This window comes from Coloeus monedula, assembly GCF_965178545.1.
Source record: "Coloeus monedula genome assembly, chromosome: 1".
NCBI lineage: Eukaryota > Metazoa > Chordata > Aves > Passeriformes > Corvidae > Coloeus > Coloeus monedula.
Genome location: NC_138781.1, coordinates 46,562,943 through 46,587,906, shown reverse-complemented (window position 1 = coordinate 46,587,906; position 24,964 = coordinate 46,562,943). Strand labels below are relative to the sequence as shown.

Below are 24,964 nucleotides of genomic sequence, written 5' to 3'. Positions count from 1 at the left end.
GGAAAAAATGAGTCATAAAAGTCACAAATAAGGAGGACTGTTATGAAGGAAATAAAGACAGGTTAAAATAAAAGACAACATAAGAAGCAGGAATGGGAGTTAAGAGAACAGCAAGCAACAATATCATGGATAGCTTCTTTAAAACTTGAAAACATTTGCTAAATTTTTAGTGAACTCTGATAATTAAAAAATAAGCTACTTACCAACTGCTTACAAAGTTCCATATTGTAAATGTTTGTTCTTAAAAAAACCTAACTGCATTTAAAATAAGCATCTTAATATGCAAAGACAACTAATGGGTTCCATCATTACAGACTCCATGTTTTCTCAACACAAACACAGGTTTCACAGGTGCAATGGAAACCCACATACCTGCTTGAAGCGGAAGATGGCTTCTACACTGAACTTCAAATTAATATGAACATCTCTTGATTTTAAAGTTACTGATAAAAACTTTATCAGTAAGCCACTGATAAAATTTATTCCATTTGGAGTAGTTATGAAGCATCAGAAATAGCTCCAAATGCGAAATGTCTTTCACGTGGGCTTTCCTATCATCCTAGCTTCCCACTACACACAACTCCTGCAATATCATCTGCTACTCAAGTGACATCTGAAATGCTCTAGCAGAAAATTTTTATTCTTTTCCCACAACTTTATATTCTAGTCGCTTTGAACTTTATATTCCAGTGCTGAAACATTGCTTTTAACAATTAATGTGACCTTTGAATAGATGTGTCTCAAAAGTGTGTATAAGAGGCTTTCAAGATCAGAAAGAGACATTTAATGGCAAGTTTTCAGCTCAGGATGTGAAGACCTAGTAAGACCTAGTAATGAAAAACAGTTGCTTGATTAAAACCCTTTGCTCTGCACTGAAAAAAACTCCACTTGATAAAAACCTGATTTCCATCTCTTGCAACTAAGCACATTCAGTAGTTCCGCCCCCCCCCTTCACAGGGTGACAACAGTTCTTGAGCCAGTGTGATGCCACTACAGGCAACAGAGTTTCATTACTGGAGTATGCGACACACGAAAGAAGAGACACAATCCCTTTCAGTACAATATAAGATTACGTGAGCAATAGGCAAACAGGTAGGACAACAAAACTGAGTTGTCAAATAAAAATAGTGAAGTGAATGGAGATTGGTCCTTTTGGCCCTGAAGGGCAGATGTGCATCAACTGAAACAAAAAGATTACATTTCCCAATCTAAACTAGCATGTTACAAGCCACTCAAGCTTGAGCTACAAGATACAAGCTAACTCTTGGGAACAGAATTCCACATACGCACTCTCTCACAAGGAGTAAATTGACACCTTTTGGAAAGACATGCAGCAGACTGTATCACTGAAAAAAACAATCTGCTGTGCGGTCACTGACATACAAAAAGATCACTCAAGCTCAGAATTTAACTTTATAACTATGAAGGTTTGGAGTAACATTTCAAGTTAATGAAGAAAGAGAAATTGCATCACGACCAAGTGAAATGAGCTGCTGAAGACAAGCCAGCAAACTCTTGACAATCTTGAAATGTGTTTCGGTGTTTTTTTTTTCCCTTTAATTTAGCACAATAAAATTTACTGTTAGAAATAATTTTCTGTGTATTCCAGTTACTGACCTTGAATAAATGAATGATGTCTGCTAAAAAGTTCCCATTAGGCTGCCATCATGCTTAAATTAAGGTGAATGTTAACATCTCTATTTATACTTTATAAGCAAGACAAAGATCCACAGAACATTAACAGAACTAACTTAACTCAGAAATACACAAAAGAGTTTATAAAAGGGTTTGAAAAATAGCACTCTGGAGCCATTCCACCCTGCCAAAAACTGTACATTTCTGCTTCTCATTTGCGATCTGAGCACTGGTGTAACAGCATACATATAGAACCCCATATCATAAAGCAGCACAGTGAATATATATAAAAGGATATTACCATATTTCCTACAAAAATAAAATACCTACTAAAAATAAGAACTCTTCTCCAAATATGTAAGATACTGCTCAGCTGTCCACTGCATGTGCTCTTCAGTGCTCTGTGACAGATTTAGTGATCACCCATCACGTCAGCATTTCAGAAGGTAATATGAAACGGGAGGGAAAGCATCTCCCTCTTCCCCCATCCATTTTCCCTTTTACTTTCGTCAGCTTTAAACAGATATTCTTGCCAAAATGCATCTTTATCATTGGTTACTGTTATTGTTCCTTATTCCTACAGGAATGACACTCATTCGTTAAAAGAATTAATTACAACAATAAAAATAAATGACCTATGCAGGTGGTTTGCTTTTAAAAGAGCAGATACTAGCAAGGCATAGGAAAGACCCCTATCCTTACCAAAAACTACCTTGCTTAATCCATTTATTGGAGCACAGTCATTTGTTCCTAACAAGTACCATACCAGAGGGGTTGGTAACTTGTTTATTTTTGCAAATAAATTCTCAGTTACAGACTAAATGGTAGTATTACAATCTAGATTTGCAACTTGGGAAGCAATGGGTCCACGTAAAGGTCAAAAAGCCATTCACTATTATAAAATCTGATTTAAAAAGTCCCTTTCAACTACCAAAAACAAGGGTAACCAATAGCAAAGAATCCTGCATAAAAAACCCACAAAAAACAACTGAATCTGGATGAAAGATTTTGGTGTTTAATAAAAGAAAAACTAATTTTCAAATGCCTTGTTTTAAAATTCATTATTTGTTCTAAATCTGCTCCTTTCTTACAATTTTCTATTATGAGTCTCTGACCTTATAACTTGGTTTTGCTTGTATTTTTAAGGGGAAGGTTACAACTTCAAGCTACTTCTGTGGCTATTTTTTAAAAAATAAAAGTAATATTTATAGGCTGCATGAAAAGGTTTATTTTTTTCTAAGATCCCCAGGCTTTATGAATAACATATAACTAGACTGAAGAGAAGTAATTTCCTAGTTTATTACTAATAAATTTATTTTTAGCACAGTCTTATGCTGTCCTGAAGACAGGCATGTTGCACCTCTTTAAAGGGAGATAAGAAAAAAAGGTCTGGATGGATTTTTTTCAAAATCTGTTTGGGAAGATAAAACAGTCTTTAATCAATTATCTGCCTATTTTGGTTTTCAAGGGCATGTACCACCTCATCTAGAAGTGTAATTATTTGATTTTCAGAGGTTTAGAGCTAGACCAACCTACATTTCTAAATTAATTTGAATATTTGTATTTCAAAGGCCCTTAGTTTTATGCTTTATTAGCTACAAATACAAATGTCGCACAGTGCCTACATTTTAGAGCATGAATATATTTTCTGAAAAAAAAAAGTAGCCTTGTATCAAGTTTCTTTTTTTAAAATTTAATTACAAGTAGGGTCACTGATTTTCAATGATATGTGGATAAGAAGAAAATTTCATAGGTAATAATCTATCTACTGCTGGTTTTATGCATGCTCAGGCAGTACACACAAATGACAACTTCAAAACTAAATAGAAATAATACCTGCACAAAGAAAATCTACCAAAGATTAATTTTTTTAATATACAGAGCAGACGGGGAACATTAGTCTCATGCAAAAAATATGTCACTTGGAATGCAGAAATTGAAAAGACTAAAAAACCTTTGCAGAATGAGCTACTTTCTAGGAGAAAGTTACAGATTGATAACAACAGTGGTGAACTGAGGGCTCACTGGGAACATGCACTCAGTCTGATGACATTCCTGAACAAAATAAAGGAAAAACGTTATATGCTCCTCATCTTTTGTTGCTGATGATACGAATAATTGAAAATAATATTGCCTAATTCCCCTGAAAATCATGTTTAACAGAAGTGACAGGCAGTTTGCTATGTTGTCTGGGGTGGTATTTTTGAAAAATCTGATCATCAGGAATGCTCAGATCATAATTATCTTAAAACCAAATCATAATGTTGGGGATTTTTAAATTTTCCATGTGTTTTAATGTCTCTTAGAGACATTTCTTCCATGCTCAAACTTCAGCTTTTCAACCTTCCATCTGAGAAACAGAAATGTTCAGAATAGAAATGTTCTATCACTTACTGATTTTTAAAAAAATCTCTCCTCAAAATCAAACCATTTTCAAAGTGATTTACAAATATTATACTTCTAACTTGAGGTACTTAAAATACCTCCATGTTTCAGGTAAAAAAAACCAGATTATCATTAGTATTTAAAAGTACTCTAAGGCAAAGTACTTACAGAGGTATTTTATGCATTTAATTTAATTTTTCATCTGGTTAGATTTTCTGTTTAGGAGAGCAGTTTTAAGGTGTCTTTGTAACCTGACTGAAATAACCTAATTAGCTTTTAATAATGTCTTATTTTTGGTACCTTACAAGATAAGTAAGTTCATTTACAGCTACGACACAAAAATACCTGCACATTTTGATTTGTAAGGCAGAGAGAACAACAAAAAAAACCCCACAGAAAAATAAAAGGAAATTTCTGGTACTGCAGGTGCACTGGGATTTGTTCATAATCATTTTATCAAGCAATGAGATTTAACTAATCTTCATATTCCTGGACACAAATTTCTTGACCAGTAGACATGACTTTATAAGCAGGCAGATTCTTTAGGACAGCTACAAGCACTAGGTACTCAAAATGTATTTTCTTTTCTTTTTTCCACTTCTCTTTTCCCTTACCATATGTAAAATGGTAAAGTTTACGTTAGGTTTCCTTCCCATCATCGAAGCATACTCTCTAAGCTGGCCACAGAGGACAGAGACAGTTAACATAAAACGTTCACACTTTAAAAAGGCAATTCACCACACACTAAAACAAGGATCTAAGTTAGGGAAATGGGTTCCCTCCAGCATTATTTGCTATGCACTAGCACAATAAAGGGGCAGATTTAAGTTACACCAATGAAATTAAACTACAAACAGCCCCCTGTTTTGTATAATGGTCTTGGTTAATTAGACCAACCCATATAAAATCTGTTTTTCTTGGACTGTTCATAGGAGTCACTAATACTAGTGGGTTTTTTGCAGTGTCACAGTATTTCATAAGCCACTGATTTAAAGCCATATAAGTATAGAATACTATAAAAAAAACCTTCTTACCTCAAATAGCTCACTTTTAAGATAAGCACTTGCACAGCACAGTGTTTTGCTGTGCAAAGATACTTGAGTTAGCCCAGAAGCAGTACAGCTGAGGCAGTAAGATGCTCTGCCCAGCCTAATGAGCCCTGCAGAGAAGCAGGCTTTATCAGCCTGTAAAACACTCTGCTACAGCTTAGCCCTTCCATTTCCACAGGTAGTTCCTTCATGGCCAGCTCAAATATCCGTGCATTTGCAGGTCACATAATATTTTAGGCATCATGAATTTTTTGCAATTAATAAACATATCTGTTTCTAATGGCTACCATTCAGGTCACTCTTACTCCTAATTAGTATGGTAGGCTTTCCAGGTAAAACAAAACTTAACTCATAAGCTAAGGAGTGAAAACTCTAAAATGTGTTGTGTTTCAAGGAATATTTTTCAGCCCCAACTATGTGTCCCTAGAGCATTCTAAAGCATTGCAATTACACAACAGTTCAAATGGAGATAGTTATAGAGTATCAAAGCCCTTTCCACAAGTATTCAGAGACTCCTGAAAGTTCATTAACCAAAACACAGTTTACTAGAAAAGTGAAGGTAACTCTCAAAGAATAGGCACAGAGATGACAAATGATTTTTCCCTGTGTACTTACACTTCCTCCCATGGTTATTTAGTACTGCCAGTTTTCCATCTGTTCTTCAGAATGGAAAGGCTAAACAGAAGTTCATACACAAGAGATGAATTTTCTCAATTTTCTTGAAATGCAACCTGCATCACTGAACTCGGGTGTGCTTGTGCACGTGTGTGTTCCACAACACAGCCTACGCACAGGATTTCACTGTTTTCAAGTATTGCTGCACTACACATACAGACAACCTCTGAGATACCAACAGCTTTAAACATCACATGCCAAGAATGTGTGCAGTGAACCTTCCAAAACAAATCTTTCTTTTTCAGAGCAACTTTTTTGGCTACCAAGAAAACTTAAATCTGATTTAAAAGGCTTATACTGAAAAATCCTTCCATATATGAGACATGACAAAATGGTTTTTTAGATGCAAGAAATACAAATAAACAACGTCACCTTCATGATTAAAGAAAACAGATGGCATGTCTCAGACTGTCACAAAACTAATGCTCTTCCTTTTCAGTTCTACAATACCGCTACAAAAATCCAGGATTAGCATCTCCATCGCTCTATTCAAAATCACATTAAGGTGATAAGCAACAGCTATTGCTGAGAATATAAAGGTAGTGACTGACTGATTCACTGGTAAATGCAATAACCTCACAATCGCTTCAAATGCTAATTTCTTTTTTATCTGGAAAATGACATTAGCTCATGTCTGATCGTGTTTGGGAAGTTCTTTAAGGTGAACACCTGATTCTCAAGCATTAGTAATTTAAATAAAATTTCTGGTTTCCAAAATGATCCTGATATGAACACCCATGAAAATGCAGGCTTATACTTTGAAATTTGGAATAACATAACCGAGTCACCATTTCAATTTACTATCTTTAAACCCTTGACATACACATTGAAAAGAGCACTCCTCAAAAAATACATACCTTAACACAAAGGCATTGCTGTTTCATAAATATCTGTTTGTTGTCTTATTTCTAACACAGAAAATTAATACTTCAAAGAGATGAAAAAGAAGAGAGAAAAATCCAAATACAAAACTGAAATAACTTTAAAGATTCTCCTAAACATTGATATAATCAGAGGATATCAGTATGCCAAAAATTAGGGAAATCTGATTAAAAAGCTCAGTATTACAGTTTAACAACTTAAACTGGTCACTACCAAAGACTCCTGTATTGTCATAATTAAAATGCTGAAATTCCATGGGTTTCAATGTTCCATCACACAATAAAAAAGGCAGTATCCATTTAAAAAAAGAAAATCTTACCCTTTCCCATGTAAAAGACAGACCTAGTGCATCAAACTGTTTCCTCATGTGTTGAATATTACTGCAAAATATTAATAAATTAAAAATTATTATCTTAAGCTATTTCTATCATGTGATCACATTTAAAATCTGATGCTCATGGAGTTCTGAGAAATCAAAAGCACTAGTTAACCTCTAAACACTATGATCTCACTAGCAATAAAACTCAGAATTGTCAGATTACTCAAATAAGAATTTTTAAATTCCCGTATGTATTCTGGTCCAATTTCCATGGCTAAGTACATGAGGCAATACATTTTTTTCTCTTGACTTGAATGCAACTTAAAAGTAAATATGGCACTGCAGTTTGAAAGAAGCATTACTCAAGCATCACTTCTTAGTATTTTTAATTATCTTTACTGCAGTTGAGTCAAAGAGCCCTCTTAAATCTCAATGCAGTGGGGGACACTTCCAACATCAGCTTAATCCTGCTCTATTCTGGCAATGCTATCCTGGCTTTATCTTGCTGTGGCTCTGGTAATTGTGTTCAGGATAACCTGAATTCAGGATAACCTGAATTCATAACCTTACCCATTCAGCTGAAGATGTGCCATACAAAAACTCTCCGAAAAAACCCCACCAGTTTTCTTTCTTCCCTCTGATCAACAGGCTGATCAAACCAAAACTGTGGCCCACAAAACCAGCGGAGCCAGTGCAAAGGAAGTGGTGGGAACATGTATACTTGGATACTGGGAGGTGACAAGGAACTACGAAACTTCTGGTGGCAGCATTGCCATAGATAAACATTAGTCAACTACGACACTGTAAGGTTAGATACTGCCCTGAATGGATTGTATTACAAAAGTAAAATAAGATACATCAGGATATACAGTGAAGCTTTAGTTTGAAAATGTACTAAATACACTTTACCAAAATACCCACAATTACACAATATTAATTAGTGACCTGGTGGGAATTCGTTCACATACTATAAAATTGATTAAATTTTCTTAGGGACTTTTACCTTTCTACTAAAATACATTCTGTCAGATAAAGTAGTATCTATCCTCCCAGAGTGGCTGACAGTCATGAAACTAAGCATTTTATTGTGATCCAGAAAAAACTTGCAGTGCTGAATAATTGATTAATGCAACTACTTAATATTATAATATTTTAGTTGGAAAAGTATCAAGAATCTTAAGATGGGACCAGAAACATGAACAAAACCCAAAGAAACAGCATTATCAAAGACAGAAATGGATCAAGGTGTATAAAGATAACACAGCTACATTATTGCATCCAGAGTACAACAAACAACTTCACTTAGAAAGATTGATTTCCAAGTAATTTTTAGAAATTGTTTACTTATGTAATTTTTACTCATTTTAAAGAATATTAGGGGAACATAACACCCCATTCTGTGGTCTAAAACCCAAAAAGTTCACAGAAATCATAAGCAATAATGGCTGCTTAGCACTTTCGAAGACCCAGCCTCAAAAAAACCCAACTATCTCCTTCCTCACTCACCTGGTCCTAAAAAGTGCCAAGTAAATCTAACCACGTAACTCATCATTTTCCACTGTGTATTCTACACTAAGATTTACCTCACCATAATGAATTTCTGATTTATTTACACCCGCTGGTTTGGATGTTTGGGAAATGTTTCTCTTTTGATATTCTACCATTTTACAATTTAAAAGTCATTGAGATTAAAACCTTGAAAATCATCCCAATATATTTATTTTTCAAAGCAGAATCATCTGCACAGTCCCATAAAATGTCATCACATAACCTTGGTCCCAGATAACCCTGTTTTTTTCCTGTACCATCTTTCTTCTATGCTAGTTTTGCTCTGCTTTTTTGGTTTATGGGGGCCACAGTACATGTATTCACAGTGAAAATGCCATATTTTAATTCATTTAACCTTTGTGTCCAGCTTGCAGGGTGAAGGCCATGTTCAACTGCAGCATTTTCTGCTGGTAAACCAAATGCGTCCCATCCCATTGGATTTATCACCTGTCAGCAAAAGAAAAACCACAACGTTATGCAACTTTCTGGAATGGCAGCAGCAATACACAGAGGCCTCCAAATAATGAACGGTGCTTGGCATTCCAGCATTTGCTTTGTCTGAACTGAACTTCTTCCAAACCTGCCAACTATGGCCAGCTTTGCTTTAAAAGATGACTATGAAGTGCACTTGTTAGCTACAATGAGATGTTAGAGGGAGTTTAAAGTATTATGCAATAAACTCTCATGACTATTTCAGTATCAGGTTGACAATGACAAAAACCAACACTTTTTCAGTTTGTGTGCTGGCAAAAGTCAGCAGTTGATGCTACCACACAACCAAACAGTCATTCTAAAAAAGATGTTAAGTAAAAATAATTGAACCAACAGTTTTATAACTGTAACTGATGTGCAGCCTACTACTTTTTTCCTTTGTGTTGAAAAACAAAATAAAAGAAAAATACCCTACAATAATTTTAAATCCACCAGATAAAATTAAGAAGACGAGGAAAAACAGTTTTAGTCAAATTTTACTAAAATATCTTTTGCAAATATGTACTACTAACTGACAAATTGTTATTTCATGACCACAAATAAATAAAGGTGGGGAAAAAAGTTTACTACAAAATATTAAAGATAATTTCTGTTTCAATAGAGACATATTTTTCCTATTAACATACACATTATTTAGAAAAATAAGCTAGCAATACAGTAAGTATTCAAAAAACCTGTTTAATAACCAAGGAAAGAAAGGCCAGTACTTAAGATGCTGTCATTAAACACATATATACTGGATAGCTGATAAAGCCTATTCTATTTCTTAAAACTACAAATGTGCTGTAAATTCAATAATCATGATTAAAATGACACAAGTTTAACAATAGCAAAACATGACTAACATTTTACAAGTTATAAGAAATCAAAATTTTTACCCCTTAAAATATGCATTTATATAAAGAACACGTTTCTTAGTGGCATGTAAGCAAACAAGCAATAAAAAAGCAATCTCAGCCATCCTAATCTCGTATCTCCATGTGAAAAATCTGCTCATTTTGGAAGCGTAAGAGCTACTTTTGTCACTGCTTTGAATTATTTTTACTCTTCTTTGCCACCACTTTCCAATCTTCTGACTTAATGTAATATTTCATAAGCAATGTTTTATAGACGTGTTTATAAAGATGCTCTAGGCACCAAGACAGTGTAAAAGCAACAGGATTTAATAGACATGACTCCTCAGTGTTCTCATTTTCAGTACTGATCTGAGACTAAACCTGCTGTCTATCATTACTCTACTGGTGCAGCAACAAAACCAAAGGTATTAACCTGTGATCCAAGCCAGCCTAGTAAGGGCCCATGCACAGCACATTTTTCATGTCTAAATCTAACAGAAATTGGAATGCTATTCCACGTTACAAACTTTCCCTATTATCAGACAAACTATTGTTCCTCACACCATAGTATCAGAAATCAGGCGTCTTAACTGCCCATTTCCTCACATATAGAGAGGGGAGTTTACATGGAAAATGTCAATTGGAACCTAAACCACTTCTCAACCCCCCACTGAAGCACACCTCTGCCGAGCCCTTCCCCTCCCTTGCCATCCACCCAGCAGTCAAAACTATTGGTACAAAAGGAAAAAAAAAAAAGACAGGTACATTTCACATAAGTTATAAATATCAACAGAATTTTTTATGGACATGTTAAAATATTAATTTATGCCACTCAGTTCTTTTTGACTGCTAGTATTGCTGACAACCTGTCTCTGGACAGACGTGATGAAATAAACCAGATTTTTTAAATCCATGTATAATACATATTTTCTCTATTTAAATGCCCTAGACTAATGCCCTGCCTTTGCATTCCTACAAATGCCTTCTCTTACTACAAGTTGATGCACATTAAGTGAGACTAGAAAAATCACTCTTGGTTAATTTTTGTAAAATTTGGCTTCTGAAGATCTCCTGGATATAGACAGGCAGCCAAAAGCAAGGCACAATCTCATTTCTCATGCTCCTGAGCAAAAGGATGTGGGAAGAACAACTTCACTACCAGCTACAGACTCCCCAACAGGGCTGATGGATGCTCCAGACAGTTCATGTGCAGACATTTTATCACTGTACCATCAGTGCTAGAAGGAGCAACCTGTGCACACATCTTCCAAATTCTAGCATTTATCAAAAATACCATATTCACTCTTCACATTCAAAAGTTCAATTTAACAACCAATAGCATTCCTCAAGTGAAAGGTCTGAAGAAGTATGCTAATTCAAGTTTCAATCAGAAAACTGAATTTAAAGAGAAATTAAAAATATCCTCAAATTAGCCTCCAGGATAGATCTATTTATGTAGTTGCTATAGAGATGAATGTAACATGCACAGTGGTTTAGAAAATGATTTCAAGTTTATTGTCTCTTTTACTTCTCTACCATGAATGGCTTTGAAAGATTAGTTAAATGCATTTGTCTAAACAACAGGTCATCTCCTTCTGGCTGTAATATGCAGCAAAAATGCCACAGTCTCCATGCAGCATTTGACATTACATCTTAACTCTACTTATTCAACATAAAAATCTTTAGAGAAATGGAAGAGGAGTAGAAAATATGTAACTAGCATGTCAAAAGTTGGTACAAAGGAAAAAGGAACAGTTTGACTGTTCAAAACAAATTAAACATAGGAAGAAAAAAATAGAAAGCAGTTTTGAAGACCAAAGGGTTATTCCTTGTAGCTCTTTGATGGGTTGGTTACTGGTTCAACTAGCAGAAAACATGGCTCCTCTCTCTAGCAGCACAGATGAGCAGAAGAAAAACAAGTCATCCACTTTCTTGAATGCTGTTTCTTCCAACAGCAACCTCTAAACGTTATGCAACTGAGGGATCCATTCTGCCCACTGAAGAGACCATTCTTCCAAGCACCACTTCTCTAGGTAGACAATATTTTCTCTAAGCCTCAAGGAGAAAGAACAACAAATAATGACTGTATCTTGTTAAACAGGAGGCTATATAAGCCTAGGGATGCCTACACCAGGTAAAAGAAGGCAGGCTGTAGTTTCAGCCATTTTATGATGGCAGTGCTATCACCAAAGGCAGCTGTGTGTCTATCCTCACAATGAAGAGGATAAGTAAACTCCTTCTGCTGAAAAATCCCAGGTTAGTCTTGTCACACATGGCATAACTTCAGAAGTTCACATGATCAGACAGGATCAACTATGAAAGACTGCCATTTTCTACCACTTAACACAGTTTGCACAGCAGCATAAAACGTTGCAAGGGAAGTGATTAAATAGTGCATGGGGAACAAAGTGCTCAGTGACCACCACACTGAGTGGTCTTTTTGGGAATAAGTTATTAAAAATGAAAACAGTTGCATCTTGAAACATTTTAGATCCCAAAGACTCTGGCTTGAAGCATTTTTAAGAACCATTTCACAGCATGGTGAAACATCTGTTATTAATGATGGCTAGAGCTCTTTATGTGACTGTGGGACCAAGGGGAAGGAGACACAGTAACTCCATTGATTCAATGCTGAGATCTCAGCTCTTCCTCTCAGAGGATTTTCATCTACTCACTGCTCTAACAATCAGCTCATCACACTGACATCAGTAGGTGAGATCAGTGTAACTATATAACACAAACCTGACAATGATCTCATAACACTCAGTTCTAAGCCTCCATCAACATAACAGTGAATTTTCCTCAGTCTCTGTAAGGAAACAAAGAACATGTTTGCTCTCCTGATGTGCTCAGTATGTCTCAGAACAATGACTAGGGAGCTGACATACTGTTCTTACACCCAAATTAATGTATTCTAAATTTTAAGAAAGACGGAAGAATCAGTGTCAGAAAGGCCTGCAAATAAATATATTTAATTCAGAGAATGTGTAATAAAAGAAGATGACCAGAAATGAAAATTAAGAGGCTCGCTGATGAATTAGTGGTTTGAATTGATACAGCAAAGTCTACATTCCTAACCCTACTTATGACATACTAGACATGAACTAATCAAAAAAGGCTGACAAAACAGGTGATTCATGATCACAAGTTCCAGCTGCCAGAAAACACCCCTACCTCCATTATGGATCTCACAATTGTGCAATCACAGACATGTGAGACTGTGGGGACTTGCAGTTGGAGAGGGGAAAGGAAAGGATGGCTGCTCCTTCCACTGGCTGCCTACAATGGGCTGAACTTGTTGAAAATCTAATGTAAACTGACATACTACGGCACACTTTAAATACAAGATGTCCACCTGAGCGAAGCCTAGATTCTCTTTTAAGTGTACCAGGTAATAGGCACCATTACACAACAGGTAAAAATTACCACCATCAAACAAACCAACAACCACCCCAAGAAGATAAGGCACACCTGGAAATAGATTAAAATAAGGAATTTTCAACCAGTGTGTACATTCTAAAAAGGACTATTTCAATGCTTCTCTGCAACACAATGCTACATACTAGAGAAGACACTTTCGAAATAATCAACCCATACAGATTTCTATCAAAACATAAAATGCCCATTTATTTTTATTCTCACAAAACATAAAATACAAGAAATTATTCAACGTCCAGAGAGTACCACAAACATTTTGAGAACAAAGTTATCTTTTGCCTCCTTAATCTCACACATTCTTGTCTAACAGAATTACATTTAAAATTATATCTCATTTTCTCTTTTTCTTTCAAAATGAAACAGAGTGAACTCATTAACACCTTCAGTACAGGCTATGGGAGAACTGAAATTAAATAAGATTCAATTCACACACAATACTTGCAATATTTTCTACTTGATTTATACCACATGAAATAACTTGACAAAAGGACACAACAGCCTCACACAAGAAAAGGTGGAGAATAGCAGCTAGTGATGGTCAGAAAATGGATCTGTATTGAAATAATTCATCCTACTGATTAATTAATTAATTACAGAGTTTTAATTAAACTTGCCTGTCTGTCTTCAATACCATTCACTTTTGCAATTTCAAGAGTATTAAGATTCACTGCTGAAAGGGAAAACAATTGATGAAAATACATCCAAATTTAAAAGTAGAGATGTTATGGATAAAAAGAAAATGCTCTTTAAGTCATTTAGGGATATTGCAGAAATATCGTTGACTATATTCTAATCCCATCCATCCCAGTTGAAGTATAAATTAAGAAATAATAAGTATAGTGTGATTCTAGCATGCAGGAATTTCACCCTGGTTTGATTACAGAAAGGATTATTCTCAGTTCTGTACAACTCTAATATGTGACTGCCTTGCTTTGGTACTAGTTTGAACTGAACTGAATCTCTCTCTGTTTACTGATCACTAAGGGAATTATTCTCAGTCCTCTGAGAGGCACAAATTAGCCACTTTGGAATTTATCAAAGACATGATAATGACAGCATGATAAAGTAATGGTAAATACTTGTTCCCAGAGAAACAGTAGACTGGAAATCTGCCATAGTGAAAATCACCATGAGTATCTCTATCATTTCTACACAGCACTCTCAAATAATGAATAGGAAATCACTTCTTAAAAAATTCCTACATTTGAATTCACAACATGCATGTAAATTCATGGAGTAAACACAACCAGAAACTGTACATCATCGTTCTGGATTAATTTATTAATAGCTACAAATTTGTAATTTAAAACACATAAATTACTTTTTCATAGTATTTTATAAGAAATATGTTTGTAGTAAGATCTAGAACTGTCCATATCCAAAAATTGTTTTAACTGTACTTCAAGAAAGACATCATCCTTAACATATTTTGGAAAGACTAGCTTAGTGCACTCAAGCAAAGTAATCTATATGGCTTACATTTCCCAGGCACAGACTTCAAACCTCGTCTTCAGCAATCAAAATGTAAACAAGTTATCTTAAAACATGTACTCTACAAACCATTTATCCAGCAACCCAATCCAAGTGCACGCCAGTTTGTTTCCCATGCACTGCCTACAGGTCCTTGAGGAGTAAGTGCTGGAACAAGACAATGCTTCACAATGCTTTCATCTACAATTTTATATTGAAGTGGTATTTCTTTCAAAAACAAGGTGGGGAAAAAGCAATAAACATTTATTTTCCCACTTGAAGTGCTGGTGAAGTACAGGTTTCTGGCAAATATCAGTAGCATTCAGTGTGCATTACCTCTCTAGAATATTTTAATTGAAACAAAATCAGATCTTATTGAGCTGAAAAAAATTGAATACTAATGTTCCATTTTAGAAAAAACAAAACTACAACAGAATCCTAATGATTTAAAACTTTCCCAGTTAAAATTTCAAAATACCTCCAATATGAGGAAATTACACAACTGCATTCCAAAGAAGTTCTAAAGGACATCTAATCCCTTCACCAATGTATTCTAGCCTATCCTTACTAAAATATTACAAAATACGGGCCATTTCTTGCCTGTTCAGATTAAATCAATACCTAACTAATTTATGGTTTTCTCATTAAGGCATTCTTTATGAAAAATACCTCCAGCTTATTCAACATAAATTGTTCTCTGACTCAATCATATATTCCTGTCAACTAGGTACACACCATAGACGTTTCCCCTCACTGTTGGTTAAACAAGAAATACACACCGTAGTCTGAAGCTTTCCCTGGGAACTGTAAATCTGAATGGTCTTGCCGGTAATTTTCATGGTAACAGCCCATCATTCCTTGATGCCTTACACTATTTTTTTTTTTAATAATGGATGCAAAGCTTAAACAACATTGCTGCTCAAAAATCTTACCCTAACTTTGCATTGAATGCCTGAAGTGGATTCACTTCTACTCAGATTTTTGATTGCAGAAAAATCAGCAGTCCCTAGGCTTTCAAACATGCAGTATTAAAGCTGAGTTTTGAGAAAGAAATATTAAATCAGTGCAATAACTTCAAAATTATACATACTAACAGTTTTGTTTCTAAAGCATTCTTTCTTTTCATGTACTGAAGAATTACAGTAATTCCTTGAGTACAGAGAAAAATTTATTTTTCTTAGGAATATATCAAATTTTGTGATATAACCATGTCTTAACCTACAATCATCACAATATTTTAATCATCATAATAATCTTTGACAGATTGTACAACCATGATAAAGGGCTGAGATAACTTTTAGAGGCTGATAAATTAATTGCAAGGAGAAAATCAATTATAAAGACTCTAATTCTAAGTGATGGAGAAATTAGCATGGCTAATAAAGGAAAAGTTTTTTAAGGTTAATGTAAGTTCCAGCAAGCTAATGCACACCACTAACAAAATGTCTCTTAATCTGACGTACTCAGAAAATCATCTGAGAGATTTTTAATGCCTTTTAATCGTAAATGAAAGTTAAATTCTTTGGCTGCCCACCTTTAGCCAAAAATAGATGTTCAAACTGGTTAACATAACAGAAGATACAAGTATTTTTAGAAATCCAGCATGTTCTACAGGCACTTCTTCAAAGTAATTTTTACATGAAATATAAAAATATGCTGAAATGCAAGATGTAAAAACTTTAAAAGTCTGGAAAAATTTTTCTGGAAAAAAATAGGCAAATGTGGAAATAAAAACTTGTTTGTATGGTGGCTCTTGTATTTCATTGAAATTATATTTTTACTTTTCTCCAAATGTTTCTATTAAAGGTGCTTACTTACCTTGTATTCAAAAGCTTACAACTAGAGCATGCTACTGGATGTAGATAATTATTTTCACTTTATTTTTGCAAGTACAAGAAGCAGCAAGTTTTCATCTTTCTGAACAGCAATTTATTGGCTACCTTCTCTGCTATTGAAAAGAGATGGCTATATCCTGAAATGACATTTCATCAATGGTCTTAACATCAAGCAAGAATCAACCATCCCTTCAAAATGCCTCGTTAGCTCAATTTTTTTAGTGAGATCCAAGTTCTGGTCATTCAGAGGAGTCAGGAAAGGTTAAGTGTTATAACAGACATTGGGGTTTTTTTCTCATTTAAAGTCTAAGGCAGTTATTTCTTTTTCCTGTAATTTTGAAAGCCTAAGAATGCCTTTCTGTAAAGCAGCAGTAAGTATTCAGTGCATGGTATGTTCATCACTGGCATAAGACACATAGTATTTGGAAAGGCAGCACACTGAATAATGCAGTGACGATACCTATCAGAGTCTCATAGAGGGTGATAAATCCAGGAAATGCTACACTTCTACAGCACTTGTAGCAAGGAAATTGCACTTAGTACCACAACGAGCAACTAACATTTCTTTCTCCATTTCATCTTTGTACCCTTTTGAGGTTGATTCCTATATTCTCAAGCTGCTCCTCCTCTCTTGTACATTAGCGAGAATCCTTCCTGTCATCCTAGATCCTTGCCTACGCTATTTTTCTCTTTGTTCCCTTCTCTTTCCATATTCCTCCTCCCTACTGTTTTCCCAGATTCTTCACATTTTCCCTCTACCAAACGTCTTTCCTCTGTAATATGGCTGTCGCTCAGGCCACAGTTCTCTCACACCTTCCTTTAACATCCTTCAAATTTTACCTTGCCAGTCTTTACTGCAGAATGCCAGCCAGGATCCCACTGCAGACTGCAGGGACAAGGCTCTCAGCTACCCCTTCAACTTAATGGAGAGACAAAAGGGAGCGAGGGAGAAACGATGGCCAGCATAGGAGAGACTGGGAAACAGAGAAATGTGGAAGGGAAAACGGGATTTCCCCTTGTAGATGCAGCAAGAAAATTAGGCTTAGCCTACCTTGTAGCACCTTCAGAAGACATTTCATATATATGAGCAAGTCTGAAATGGGCAAGCCAAGGGGTGAGATGCTACAGAACAGAAACTTATAGCTACACGCACATGAGGTAACATGATGACATTCTGTTCATCTGACTTGCAGCAATACAAAAAAAAAAAGGTTTCCCTCCCAGCTGGCCCAGAGGCTGTCCCTCTGTGTCTGACAAATGACATGAACTGGTTCTCAGGAGCAGAAGAGGTGAAAGCAGTTGATTTTGGTGGTGTCTGTTTTCTCTTGCCAGGTACACCCTTTCCTTCCCCTGGTCCCACCCAGATGGCAGGAGGGTTGTCAGTCTCCTCTCACAGAAACTGTGTGGCCCACAGGTCTCAGCGACACTGTGCCATACATCTGTAAGTTTAGGCAGCTGATAACAGCTGCATCATCGGAGGCAGCTTCTAGCCATCTTTTACCGACAGTGAGTTCTGAACACCACTGGCTTTAAAAGTCTCAAATTTCAATATTCAAAGCTTAATGGGTCATCTGTAGCACATAGTCCACTCTCATGGATTTTGAAAAATACTAATTTCCTGACCAATTATGATATTAAAACATAAAAAAACCCACCCAGTCCTACTGCTGATCTATTCTTACCTGCATCCCTCTCATTTTCTGGAATCGAGCTACTGCATCACTGATGGTGTAGACACGAACGTGGCCCATGTGAAGCTTCCCAGAAGGATATGGGAACATAGAAAGCACATAAAATTTTGGTCTTGATTTCTAGAAAGAAATTTTTAGAAACTAGTAACTACATGAGTTAGCATTTCACTTGAATAAATACACATGCACATTACAAACTACTACACGACACCATGAAGAGAAACATGGTTCTGCTGTAACTGATCCAAGTGAGCACTGACAAAGTTCATTGGATCAAATTCTTTGGGGCTTTAAGTGGAGATGTTTTACCAGATTTTGCTGCAATCTCATCAATTTATACTGACACTTACATGGCACTTGAATGTTATGAAAATTAATTCACTTTTACTCACAAAAAACTATATTGACAGAACTGAAGCTTAACAAAGCACCCTTTCCACTGTAGCATCTGCAACTGATTATCTATGTGTTCTTAGTCTGCCCCAGCAAAAACATGGAAACATAGCATATTAAATTACTCTCATAACAGCTTAAATAATTAATGTTCTACTTTGTATCTGCAACAAACACAGAGCTCACTCCTGGCCAGTTGCTTTTTGTCAGCTGAACTGCAGTAACTCCCAAAGTGACTACATCATTTGCAATTGCATGAACATCTGCTAAAGAGAAACTGCTCTGTTTCACTGTGTATGCTCAGATCCAAACACATCTTACAAGCAGTATTTTGCATAATGAAAAGAAACTAAAAATTTCATTTAGTTAGGTTTAATTAAAATGACAAAAGTTACAAAGAAATCACAAATCCTCTCTCACATCAATTATTCCTAATACATCTTGATTACCACTGATCATTCATCATTGATACATTGATAGTATCAAGTATCCTTGATACTTGCTAAGTTCTTACATTATTTTTCTTATGTTAATAATAAAAAAAAATTACAGGCAGCTTTCAGCTTTTACTATTCTGAATAAAACTCTATTAATATTTGTCAAATAATATTTCTTTATCACTTTTGTTCAATCACAGCAAAATCAGAAATAATCTGAGTACTTCATTGCAGCACTATACACTATTTACCTCAATATGTTATTAAATCTACTTCAACCGTAAGGAGAAAACAAAAATATCATTAAAAATACAATTCAGAATTTAGCATATGTATGCTATATATGATACCTATGTATATATGTATATCAAAGACACGTCTAAATGAATGCTTTCCCTGCTACAGGTACACATGTACACCATTTCATCTCAGTTTTCTTCCCCAGAAAAGCAAGCTCTTTTCTCTCTTCAGCATTTTGACAGCATTATTTTTTTGTCTGAGAGAAGGCACATTTTAAGAGAGATGAACAAAAAACCATAAAGGGACACAAAAATGTTTTTTTATCTATTGTGAAAGAGTAATTGTGAAGGCAAAAAGAGTCAGAGACTGAGATACCATTGTTTCCAAGATCTTTTATTGCATGGGAAAACTTTTTTTTCTTCAAGTCACTTACTACTCCTATGAGACTGTAAACCAGAAAATATTAAAAAATCATTTTCCCTTAACACAGATTTTAGTGAGTCACAAGGTGTAGTGTAATAGATTTGTCACAACATTGGGAACAGAAACCCAAGAAAATTGTTTACAAAAGTTACGAATAGATGTTTCTTTTAATACTTTAAATAATTCATTCCCAAATATTGTATAAGATACAAAGAAAGAATTGATTACTTAAACACTTCCTAAATTTACAAGTTTATACTTTGCCTATCACTGTATTTTTCCTCAGGATTTTTTTATTATTTTTGTTTACCTATTTCATTAATGGTTTTTAATAATCTACACGAAAGTATTTTCCCTAAAATGTAATGTACATCTAATCATTATAAGCCATCTGTACTAAGTAAGTTTCAATTAATTTCATTCTAAGAAAACAAAAAATATCAAACATGTAATCTCCAAATTTCTCATAATGCTTACATCAGTTTCTGAAATTCTGCAGAACTGATCCTTTATTCTTGGGAACCACCAATTTTCAACTCGTTTTCTTGTCTCCAACCCATAGTTTTTTTCCCATTTCCCCGTCTCACTGTAAATAGTTCTCACACAAGCAGGAACCGGTCTTCTCTGCCATTCACTTAATCCCAGGAAGCCATTTAGTTGCCTCTTCAAACATGAGGAACAAGGGCCAACTCTTTGACAAACCGACTGCATTCTTAAGGTTATGGTATCTGAGAAGACAAAAAAAAAAAAAAATCATGCTGCAATATATAACAAGAACTCAATGATTATTATGATTATACTGAAAATTGCTAGCTATGAAACTATTTTAGCTTGACTTGGACTACTCGGCTGTTTTCCATGGAACCTGCATTTTATTTCCGTGTCTGAATTATAAAAGTATGCAGTTTTTAGTCAAGAGAACTAACTGCGGCCTTCGCACAGAACAAAACTATTGTGTTAGATGTCTTATCTAATAAAATACAATTCTGGCGTTCAGTTTCCTGTAAAGGCATAATCAGTCAGTTGAAGGTTCCAGAAGCTCCATCGCCTGAATAGAAGATGGCTAACTGTGTTAGTAAAAATTCAGAATGAAACAGAGAGGAGAGGAAGTTGGATGAAATTATACTGTAAAAATACTGAATTTGTCATCACTGAAAAGAGATGGGGGAGGATGACTATAATTAGTAGATTTCAACCAGATATTCTAAACCAACTATTTTATTTTGCTAAGGCTTTCTTTTTCAACTAAAAATTGAGTTAACTCCTCAAATGCTTTAGAGCAAGTCTTCTAAAGCTACTCAGATGGGAGAAAGATCGGACAGTTCCCGTATTTGGGATCAATCTCAACAAGATATTTGCTGATTTTACTTCCTACAGTAGGAAATATGGCATTAAAAGACCTCTACTCTGAGATTTCCTCCTCGACTGCTTTTTTTTTTTTTTTTAATAAATCACATTTTCACATCAGTATTTCCTATCCTCTATGGTTGGTTTTGGTGTTGTTTTTTTTTTTTTAATTTTGCCCAATACACTTGTACCAAACTACTTCAGAATTTTCCTTGAAGAGTTACATCAGTAAAATCACAATGTAGAAAAAGTTTGTGTAACAAAAGATTTTACTTACGCATTTCCCATAAGGTAGAAACATTATCAGTAGAAATAATTGCTATACCACCTAAATTAGATCCCCAGCAAGCTAGTGGGAGTTATGCTTCCTTTAACATTCACCATATATGCATACACAAACCCTCACTGCCTGTCTCATTACCGCTCTATAGAATCGCTCGTTCTCTCTCTTACTTATCAAGCAGGGTCTTTTAGACAGTTTTTCACTTATGTCACACCAGTGCTTTGAATTTTTTTTTGCTACCCTCCATAAACTGTCTCATTTGTAATAAAAACAAATCCAGGACTGTACTCAGGATTCCCAGTGCAGGTGCACATGACTCATTCAGGAGACTCCAATTTCTCCCCCTCCATAACATCACACTCATCTCAAAATTAGCATTTCAGTACTTCAAAGTTTTTTGCTTATTTTTACTAATTATTTCCTTATCACTTATGCCTTATTTCTGTTACTTTGATTTATTTTACAACAGAAAGGAGCGCTTCCTTATGCAAGCCAATTTCAGCACTGCCGATTTACAAAACAAGTATTTTAAAGCCCAGGAGTTACACGCACGTATAGTGCTTCACTGAAGGGAGACTAGTGGATGAGAGGACACAGACTTAAGCTGCATATGGGGAGGTTTATGCTGGACATTAGAAGCATTTTTTCACAGAAGGGGTGATTAGACACTGGAATGGGCTGCCCAGGGAGGTGGTGGAGTCACCATCCCTGGAGGTGTTTAAGGAAAGACAGGACGAGGCACTCAGTGGTTGACAGGGTGGTGTTCAGCCACAGGTTGGACTCCATGACACAGAGGTCTCTTCCAACCTAATTGGTTCTGTGATTCTGAGACACAAAGGACACAGACCACGTGCCTCTGCACAGCTCAAGGGAAGCCCACCTGCCAATGTCACGCCTGAGAGGGCACATTTGGATGACCCCAGGCCCTACAAGTCACACAAGCATGGGTCAGTGCAGTGGTGGGAGCAAGAAAACAGTCACAGCCAGGAGCACACAGTATTAGAGCCAAGCTCATTCAAACACATGGAACTCCAGGACGAGAAAGAGAACTGCAGTGTCTTTCCTGCTCCCAGGTACTGCCATGCACAAGATGCAATGATCAGCCAGGCATGTGTTGGGCCAAGTCAGGATGAGCAGCACAGAGGATAATTAAATCCAAAAGACATGGCACTAAGCTGTTTTCCCTATCCAGGCTTGTGTGCATAAGACTAGCACGAGCAGAGTGCCCCTCCCTGCCCCAGTTAAGGGCACCCCAGCCCAGTGCTGTCTGGGTCCTTCAAGGAGCAAGGTTATGAGCCTAAAACTGTCTTACTCAGGTGTGCCAAGAATGGAAGGGGCTGGTCTGATAGAGAAATAAATCATAGAATATCCTGAGCTACAAGGGACCTACAACGATCACTGACTCCAACCCCTGGCCCTGCACAGAACGCCCCAAGAGTCACACCGTGTGCCCCAGAGCACTGTCCAATCGCTTCTTGAACTCTGTCTGGCTTGGTGCTGTGACCACTTCCCTGGGGAGCCTGTTCCAGTGCCCAACCACTCTCTGGGTGAGGAACCTCTTCCTGATATCCAACCTAAACCTCCCCTGACACACAAAACGTTTGGAAAGATGCAGTAAGCAGGCGGGAGACTGAATTAAGGTCCTGGAAACTGCTACGAGGCCCAACACACTTCACTCAGCCCCGTCGGGGGCGTCACGCCGCTGGAGAAGCAGGGGGAGCAGGCGGCTCCATGGGCGGGACAGAGCGAGCGGGGGAGCAGTGACGGAGGGAGGCTGGAGGAGGGGGGAACTCCGGGGACACAGGGCCGCCGGGAGAACCGGCTGAGCGCGGGCAAGGAGCCCAAAGGAGCGGGCGACGGGAAGCCGCGGGCAGCGGGAGCAGCGGCGGCCCCGGCGGGCGGGGGGCGTGAGGCGGGGCCGGGCGGGGGGACCGTTACCTGCGCGCGCCCTCCCTCAGCTCCCCCGCCGGGCCGCGGGCGCCGCCATCTTGGCGTGTCGGTGTCGGAGCGAGGCGCCGCCTCCGCCTTTGGCACCGCCCGGCGGGGCGGGAGCTCCGCGCAGAGAGGGAGCGGGAAGAGTTTCCCCAGTTCCGGAGTGTAACGGGGAAAGGTAGAACAACAGTAAATAATAAAAATAGTAATTAAAAAAAAAAAAATCAACCGGGATTGAGCTCTGTATAAATTGCACAGAGCCTGTTCAGCCTCGAGAAGAGACGGAGAGAGTGGCCCCTCATTAAGTCCTATAAATAAAGCGGGAGTGCCAAGAGGATGTTTCCAGGCTCTTCTCGGTGCTGCCAAGCAGTAGGACATGAGGCAACTGATGTAGGCAGAAACTGATGCACAGGAAGTTCCAGCTGAACACGAGGAAGAACTTATTTGCTGTGCAGGTGACCAGGCACTGGAACGTTGTACAGAGAGGTTTCCTCACTGGAGGTATTTGGGAACTGTCTGGACAGAATTCTCTGCCGTGTGCTCTAGGATGGTCCTGCTTGAGCAGATGGACCAGATGACACACTGTAGTCCCCTCCAACCTGGCCTTTTCTGTGTGATTAATTTTGCTTCCCTCCACAGCATATACAGATGCTGTAAAGCGACTGTATAGGTTAGGGCTAGATGTCAGTAATTTCAATAATTTTACTTCCCTTCTGGTTTGGGGGTGTTTTTTTTTGTTGTTGTTGTTCTTTTAAGAGGCAGATTCTGAAATAAAGGCAATAGTTTGGGGGGGGGGGGGGGGGAAGAGGGTGGGTTGTGATGTCTTTTTGACTAGTCAGAGTAAAAAGCAGAAGTCACAGAAACACAGGATCACAAAATGGGTACCTGAAAGCAGGAAAGACACTGCAGTTCTCTTTCTTGTCCTGAAATTCCATGTGTTTGAACGAGCTCAGCTCTAGTGCAGTGTGCTCCTGGCTGTCATTTGGTTTAACCTCCCCGCTCCAGTGGGGTCATCCTAGACAACATGGCACAAGTCAATAAAGGCAATCTAGCACAGCATAATTAATTCTACCTCTCCCTGAAAAACAACATCTCACCCTGTTGTCAACACTGTGGAGTTCAGAGTTGGTTTTAATTACTGCAAGTAACTTGTAGTAGCCTCCAAGGAACGAGAAATCTTTTTTTTTTTTAATTCCCCCAGTGTTTGTGTCCTTTTACTGCTAGCAACTGTTGATTCTTTTCATTTTTAGACCTTTTTCTTCACTGTTCTGTTTCCAGCATAGTTTAAACAGACATTCTGTTTATGCAGTGCAATGTCTACAGTAAAGTCAACCTTCTTATGTGACCAAAAATAAGTATTTACTGAATAAAAGCTTTCCACTTGGTTGTGTGTACCTGTCAAGTGTGCTTAAATTATAACCTTTTCACCACAAAAATGAACAGAGAGGAGCTCTGATGGTTACCCTGCTGATAAACTAGTACAGTTTTCCCACGACTGTGTGCATAATTTTAACTTGCTTTCCTGTTGATCCCCCCCTTCAGCAAGTGATGGCGATTTGGCTTTAACAGGCCTTCCCTCCCAAATCTCTCCCTGATCTGCTGTGTGAGTTCCTGGACTGAGGGAGGATGAAGCATTTTATTGTGTGGGGGACAG

General features: G+C 37.2%; 1 protein-coding gene across 2 annotated transcripts in view; it reads right to left on the bottom strand.

Moving 5' to 3' along the window:
• The window catches only part of LARS2 (leucyl-tRNA synthetase 2, mitochondrial), an 83,140-nt gene extending 59,749 nt beyond the window's left edge, over nucleotides 1-23,391 (bottom strand). For both annotated transcript variants that reach the window (XM_082281473.1, XM_082281474.1), the window contains exons 1-5: nucleotides 23,317-23,391; nucleotides 20,226-20,476; nucleotides 18,247-18,375; nucleotides 8,849-8,940; nucleotides 6,946-7,006 (exon numbers count right to left, since the gene is read on the bottom strand). In XM_082281473.1, the coding sequence (XP_082137599.1) occupies nucleotides 6,946-7,006; nucleotides 8,849-8,940; nucleotides 18,247-18,375; nucleotides 20,226-20,459 (516 nt within the window). In that variant the 5' untranslated portion in view covers nucleotides 20,460-20,476; nucleotides 23,317-23,391. The remainder of the gene's footprint in view (nucleotides 1-6,945; nucleotides 7,007-8,848; nucleotides 8,941-18,246; nucleotides 18,376-20,225; nucleotides 20,477-23,316) is intronic.
• Between the last annotated feature and the right edge of the window lie 1,573 nt (nucleotides 23,392-24,964).